This window comes from Poecilia formosa, unplaced genomic scaffold (genome assembly GCF_000485575.1).
Source record: "Poecilia formosa unplaced genomic scaffold, Poecilia_formosa-5.1.2 Scaffold85, whole genome shotgun sequence".
NCBI classification, from domain to species: Eukaryota; Metazoa; Chordata; class Actinopteri; order Cyprinodontiformes; family Poeciliidae; genus Poecilia; species Poecilia formosa.
The window spans coordinates 445703-453004 of NW_006800024.1; the positions used below are offsets into that span (position 1 = coordinate 445703).

Consider the following 7302-nt stretch of genomic DNA (forward strand, 5'->3'; position numbering starts at 1 on the left):
CTGAGGCAGACAATGACACAAGGAGGCTGCACGACAAGGACAGATCCGGTAGTTAAAGCGTAATGAACACGTCCCCAAGGCACGAACCTGGCATTCCCCTGAATGATGGACTGACAGTAATGCCGAGGCAGATGGGTGCGCTCCATGCCCCGTTCAACACTACACACACACACACACACACGCACACACGCACACCAGTGTGTACACACACCCTCCCCCTGGTGCATCCTGGGCCTCTCTCCTGCAGAGAGATACCCCCTGTAGGTCTGATGGGGAGGAGGGAGCGTAGCAGGGGTCCTGTGTGTATAAATGTGAGTGTGTGCACATCTAGAGGTGGGGTGCACAAGTATGAGGCCCCTGTCATGATTTAGGCTCCCATGCAAATTTAATCAATTCGAGTACCTCTCGCCAGCCAGGGCTCATTAGTGGCAATTTAAAAAGGAGGCTCTGTGATCCCCACCTCTTCGCAAGAACCAGACTTTTAACTCGGGCATCCACATGCAAACCCACACAAACATGCTAAGATACATATTGATATCCACACACACACACACACACACACACGCATACACACATAAAAAAGGCATGCACATCAGGGGCACTGTCAAGGCCACAAAGATTTTCCTTCAGACATCTTCCCTCTGGCATGGAGAAAGACACTGCCTCTTCCTTCCCCCCACTCTTCTGTCCCTACTGTCTTTCCACAACTTCAAAAGCCCCATGACACCCAGCTTTAAGTTAAAGAAGAGAAGGGATTCACAGATAAATACTAGCTCTCATCGTCCCTTTGCAGCCCTCCTAACACTAAAATCCCATGCTGCCTCTCTCGTCTCCCCACCTCTCCTTCTTTGGCTCTCAGTAATTGGGGGATCGATTAGCACTGTCCTTAACCATCCTTAACCTCGGATCAGTATGCAGGGCAACTTGGTGGAGGAGCTGGATGGAGGTGCTGCTCTTGTGATTTTCAGAGGAGCAAGTGCAACGTAAAAAAAAAAAAATAGTGTTGGAGAACTACATTTGTATATCATTTATGAGTGAGAAATAGAAGCACAACGCATTATCTGTACATAGCCTATAGACGCAGACCAGTTTGTTGAGGTCAGTATGTGTAAAAAATAAAAAAAAAACCTTTAAAAAAGTTCAGCTTTTGTTGCAGAAGGTTCAGTTTACCTTACAGATTTCCCATAGGATTTAGATCTGGTAGTTGAGAAGCAGGTTGATTCGTGTTTTGGATTATTAACCTATTGAAAGGCCAAATTCAGACTTGCTTTTATTCTTTTTTTTAATCAGAGTAAACCAATTTTTAGCTTCATATGGCATCATCATTTTTTTTTAAGTTTATGATAACATTCTTACAAGGTTCCCAGACGCACAGCTTCACACATCCTCCTCTGTACCCAACAATGGTCCACCTGAAAAAAAAACACAGTTGTGTAGTTTTGCAAACTTTACATGTTATGTTCATACTTAAGACCACAGAAAGTACTTGTTCCTGGTATGTCTCTCAGAAAACTGACAGACAGGTATATAGTCTCTGATAGTTACTGAGACTTAGTGACTTGGTGACCCCAATGTGTCACACAGTAAGCCATGGAATTCATGGCTTACTTTTTTTTTTTGCCTCCCTTATCATTCTGCTCCATGTGCACGGTGGCCAGTGGCTAAAAGAAATGGTCCCTCTGTTTTGTGTCATATTTGCCCCCCAGGGAAACAGAAACTTGCAGATTCTTAAGCAGAAGTGCCTCGAATGTAAATAAAGTTCACACTGAGTTCAACTTATTTTGAAAGGGGGTTTTGCTTGTAACAGGTAATTTCTTGAGTTTTTGGTCGGCAGTGAAAAAAGAAATTGCTCAAAAAAGGTTGGATTTTCCTCTTTTTTACACTCTTTGGATGTTTTTTCTTATTACGTGTCTTCACCAAGGAGACAACACATTTATTAGCTTCTGTAAGACATTTTGTTTCATTCACATTGTCACCAGCTTTAGTTCAGATACACTGTTCAGTGCACTCTAGAAAATCTGATAGATGTCTTTATATTCAAACATTTCCAAACTGCAAGCCGTTTACACTTCTTTTTTTTTTTTAACTGCAGCGGCACAAGATTGGGCAAACAAAACTAATCTTGGGCTCTGAAGGATACGAACGATGGATCTAAATTTAAGAACCCGTGGCAGTTCAACTGAATAATACAATACTAGAAATTAAAAATTCCTTAAAGTGTGAATTTGGACCATTGTATTCTCTAATATCTACATTTGGTGAACAAAGCCTTTTTTGTTCATTACTTCCTCTTAACCAGGCTACTCTTTCCCTTTTCAAAAGTAACAGGGTCAATGTCATACCCTGCAGCAGTGCCGCTAACACCCTGTCCTCCACTTCCAGTTCCCACTCAAAAAAATGACTATTCGTTAGCAAACCTCACGGGTCATTAACTTTAGAGATGGCATATGAGATGGAAAAATGGGCTGTGCGAGCAGCCAAATGAGTTATGAGGTCTACGACAATAGAAGGAATGCCTGTTTATATCTTTAAAATCAGAAGGTCACCCTCTGCCCACCCCTGAGCTCTGCCACTGCGCCCCGGCGTAAGAGCCCCTTCGGTGGAGGAGGGAATAAAAGGAGAGCTTGAGAAGAGACAGAGGCCTGTCTGTGCTCAGGTCTCATAGTCAGGGACGGGTCCCGGAACTGCGCATACAGTGTTTTGACCCCTGGGCTCCTCTTAACGACCTACACCCCCTCAGCTTACGGACAGTGGGCCCCGGGGTGCTGGTTCACGCACGCTCTCTCAGCATTGTGACGCAGTGTCGGAGGGCAGGCTGAGAATGAATGTGATTCACTAACCGATTCAGGATACATCAGGTCTGAAACGAATGATCGATTGCTGGGACATGGAAGTGAAGCTCTCCAGTGTCTTTATAATTAGCTTTAAACATTTAAATAACCACTTGCTTGCAGGTTAAATGATTTGTCTTCAAGCTTTCAATGATTTCAAAGCTGATGGGTTTAATTAAAAATTTAAACAGCTACATGAAGTGGACTGTGGTTCATGCTGAGCTGTTTGTCCGATGCCCTCTCTCCTTCCTTTCCCTTCAGTGTCTCCCTGTTGAAGGTGATGGATGGGCTCTGTTTATGAAGCTGCTGAAACCACAGTGAACAGTCAAATCAGCTTCACTGTGATCTGCTGCTGGGAGCCGGATCTTCAGCGTAGTCTCCAATTTCGGCTGAAGAAGGTGCTGAAGCTCATTCCATACGTGTAACCACAAAAAAAATACAGAAATGAAATGTAGTTAGTGAGTGTGTAGTTGGTTTGCTGTATCTGTAATACCTTGAAAAGGTTTATATATATAAGTACACTTTTGGCAGCAGTTGCATGTTTTTGAGGCATCTCTACCAGTTTTGCACATGGAGACACTGAAAGGTTTGCCAGTTTGTCTTTGCAAATTAGCTTATGCTCAGTCTGATTAAATAGAGGGCATCTGTATTGTGCATTTTTTATTTCTTGACAAAATTTTTAATGTGGATTTAGATCTAAACTTTTCCTGGATGTTTGGACGATGTATTGAACAGTGCCTCATGAGATGTTTAAAGCTTGGCATACTGTTTTATATTTTAACTCTACTTTACACTTCTCCCTGACACATCTGTTGTGTTTCTTGGTTTGTGTGATGCTGTTTGCTCTCAAAAGCCACATTTCCACACATACCAACGCAGCTTAACTTGATTTTAGGGTTTTCGATTAGATACTGGTACCAGCTCCTTTTATCTACTTGGCCAGGGTTTCAAGCAAGTTCAATTGAAGTGAAAATACAAGTTCAGAAAAGTAAAAATCAGTGACTGACACCACTGGTTGAGTCATGAAAGTGACTTAATTTCCAGAATCAAACCAATATTTATAAAACTTTCAACAGCAACTGAGCATATCAAGACCTTAATCAAATGGCAGAATGGGCCATTGAAAAGATGCCATTTTTGTGCCGAGTGGCAGATGAAACTCACCAGTGTAGAATCAGAACATGAGAAACAAACAGAAAAAAAAACTACACCTGGTTAAGGATTTTTTGCACCGTTTTGTTTCTTAACATGCAAGGTGGTGAGAACACCTATACTTTGGTTAGCTTGTTTGGATTTGAACAATCCAGTCCAGGATTCTGATATTTAGATCAAAATATGAAAAGACAACTAAATGAGTCTACAGGGTTAAAAGAAATATTTAAGGTGTTTAAAATGTAAATCACAAAAGTAACATCCTGGCCTCCTCTCTCTATAATTCCCATAGAAAAATAATATTGTTTTTTAGTCAAAGAACACTAATGCCCCCTAGTGGTAACTTAAAATATAATTCCACCATTCAAGCAGCTCATATAATCAGATTGCATCTTTCAAACTCAGCATAGGGCCGCTTCAGAAATCATCCACTTGTTCTCCAAAACTATGGAAACGCACAAGTTTGTAAGCAAAGCCAGCAGTGACTTATCTCACTGAATTAATTGAATGAGACAAATTAATTTGCATTTAGATTTTTATTTGAAAAAAAAAACAACCCCTAAAATATTTGCATAAGTATGCACTAAACAGCAATACTCCAACAGTCTGGTGAAAAAGATTCTTTCTCTTCTGGATCTCCTGGGCTCAAAGGTCAGTTCAGTACTTTGTAAGCATCCTATCCAAAAACTAACTTGGTCCTCAGTTGTCCTTTCTTAGCGTTTCCTCTTGGACTCAAACTTGTAAATGGCTGCTCTGTCAGGTGTCTCCTTTTTCACCTTCACTTTCTTGTTTTTATCCTGGAGCCAAAGTAAACAAAATATAGAAGAATAAATATGTTGACAATAAGGATACTGGTGTTCAAGTGTTTAGCACTACTCACCTGTAGGTCTTTACGGGACTGGATTTTCTGGCTGATGACAAACATTTTCTTCTCTCTGTCAATCCTCTGAGAGAGGATTTTATACTGATGCTTCCTCTGCTTGGCCAGTTTCTACAGGTGAAGGAAAGAAGAGCGATTTTTACCTCACTGGGCTCAACAAAAAAAAAAAAAAATTAACAACCAAAACGCTGAAGATAGTACCCTTTACTGACAAGGAGTTGTCGGTCAATAACACATGTGACTGAATTTTTAGCCAAAAAAAATAAATAAATAAATAAAACAAAAAACTGAGCAATCAACACTGTAAAAACTAACATTAATAATATCTGGTTTCACAGCTCCTTTGATGCTTTTGGTCTCCAATGTTTGCAGAGTTGGTCTGTTGTACACTCGATCCACCAGCTTTGGATCAGTACCGAGGTGGCTGGCCAGGTTAAATGTTTCCACTGAGGGCACAAAAATGAAAGTTAAAATTAATCTTACATAAACAATTCTGCAGAACTGTTTGTTCTACACAACCCAAGTGAGCAGTAATCATTTTCCAAGCAATCACTATTCAAATCTTTATCTATTAAGCCTAGGTACTTACCTTCCTTTTTGGAATCAACAAAAAAAGTGTGCTTGTTCTTCTGTTTGTTCTCTGCATGCAGAAGATGAAGCTCTCCTTTCAGTCTCTCTATTTTCTGAAAAAGAAAAAAACACTATCATCAGGTATATGATGATATATATGAAGATGTGCATGTATTCTATATAATCCTTCAGTAACTTGTCAACTGGACCTTCTGAATTTCAACAAAATTAAAAGGTATTTAGCTTTTACAATACTCATAAGGTGACAGGTGTGCCTGTTTCCTATGCACTTTTTTTCTTCCACTCAACTTTTCAGTAATACACTTGGATCCAGCACAAGCAATGACTTGTGACTTACTCTTCCTGTGGAGTGCATCAAAGACTACCTACATAACTAGTGTAAAGTCAGAGATGTTTGTCATAATTGTGTAGCTCATATCTTGGCTATAACATTTGTGTATTATAAATATATTTATTAGTCTTATGTATTTTTTATTATCTGATGGATTGAATTTATTTAGTAAATGTATGTCATAAATGAATATACTTTATTAATACCAGAAGGGAACTCTCACTATAAACTACATAGAATACCAGTTTTATTATTAATACTTTTACATAATTACAGTACCTTTACAATACTATTTCATTTTCTTGCGGTACAACAGTACTACTCTTTGTGGAAATAAACAAAGGCCTGGCACCAGCTGACATACCTTTGCCTCTGCAACCCGTTTCATCTCCACATATCTCATGTCCTGCGTCCTCATCACTTTCTTCTGCTCTTCCGTCACCTCCTCCTCAGTTTTCTTCAGCACATGAACTCCATCCTGTCAGTATGACAGAACGCAGCACATAGCTACCCTGTCAGATCCAGATATCGAGCAATCTGTATAAAATAGTCAAAATTATGATGAACTACTTCTAACCTCCAGTTTAGAGCTGATCATTTTGAAGTAAAACTCATCTGGGTTTTTCTCCAGAGCTTTCTTTCGCAGAGCAGCGAGAGTGTTTTGTTTCTTGTGATAATCGCTATAACAACATCAAACAACACAATGATAAAGAAGTTTTGCATTAGGTTTAACCATAAAAAGGAATAAAACAGAACTTACTCTGCTCGTAGTTTGTAGTCTTTCTTCTTCTCCAACAAACCCATAGTTCTCCTAAAACCAGGCTGGTTGGAAAAATTGAAACCATAAATACGAGATTATTATTACTAGTCTTGAAACGAAAACACAACCACACATTCTTGAATTTGAGTATAAACGCTTGGCTAACCCAAGACAACGTCTAAATGTTTACCTGAGATCTCTCATGGTGGTTCCTCTGTCGGGACTTCAGCGCTTTTCTAAATGAAGACATCTTTAGTTAGTGTCCACAGACCTACGACCTCCTAAAAACCGTCAAAATGGATAAATGTCGTTTCTTTAGCTGTGAAACAAACACAGAAAGCTAACTGCTACACCGGCTCTGGTGCTTCCTGTGAGCACGTGGGTTCCTGTCTGTCTCACGGCGTGTTTCTCATTTCCTAACCACAGATTCGCTACTATATAGCAAAACTTTACAAAAGAGAAACTTAACGGATCATGACATTTCAGATAAATGTTATTGTTTTATTTTCTTACTTACTTAAATAAAAGACAATACAGAACAATAAATGTATATATATATATTTTTTTTTTCCTTTAGTCAAATTGCTGTGGTATTCTTTTGTGGGTACTGCAGATGAGTATAACAACACTAGAGGGAGCTGTTGCATAGAACATTGAAGTTTTAGACGCGGCGCTTTCTAATGCCTGAGTAATTTATAGCAGTGGCAACTGTTATTTGATGTATAGCCTTTAATTTTTGTAGTCACCGTCTTATAAT

At 39.5% G+C, this 7302-nt stretch overlaps 1 protein-coding gene across 1 annotated transcript; it reads right to left on the reverse strand.

The window, feature by feature from the left end:
- Positions 1–4500: 4500 nt before the first annotated feature.
- On the reverse strand, positions 4501–6957 carry LOC103141528 (probable U3 small nucleolar RNA-associated protein 11). Its single transcript, XM_007557211.2, has 8 exons — positions 6736–6957; positions 6546–6607; positions 6363–6465; positions 6150–6263; positions 5453–5546; positions 5179–5309; positions 4864–4974; positions 4501–4780 (listed from the first exon to the last, which is right to left on the reverse strand). The coding sequence occupies exons 1-8, from the start codon at positions 6793–6795 to the stop codon at positions 4697–4699; spliced, it is 759 nt and encodes a 252-aa protein (XP_007557273.1). The 5' UTR covers positions 6796–6957; the 3' UTR covers positions 4501–4696.
- Between the last annotated feature and the right edge of the window lie 345 nt (positions 6958–7302).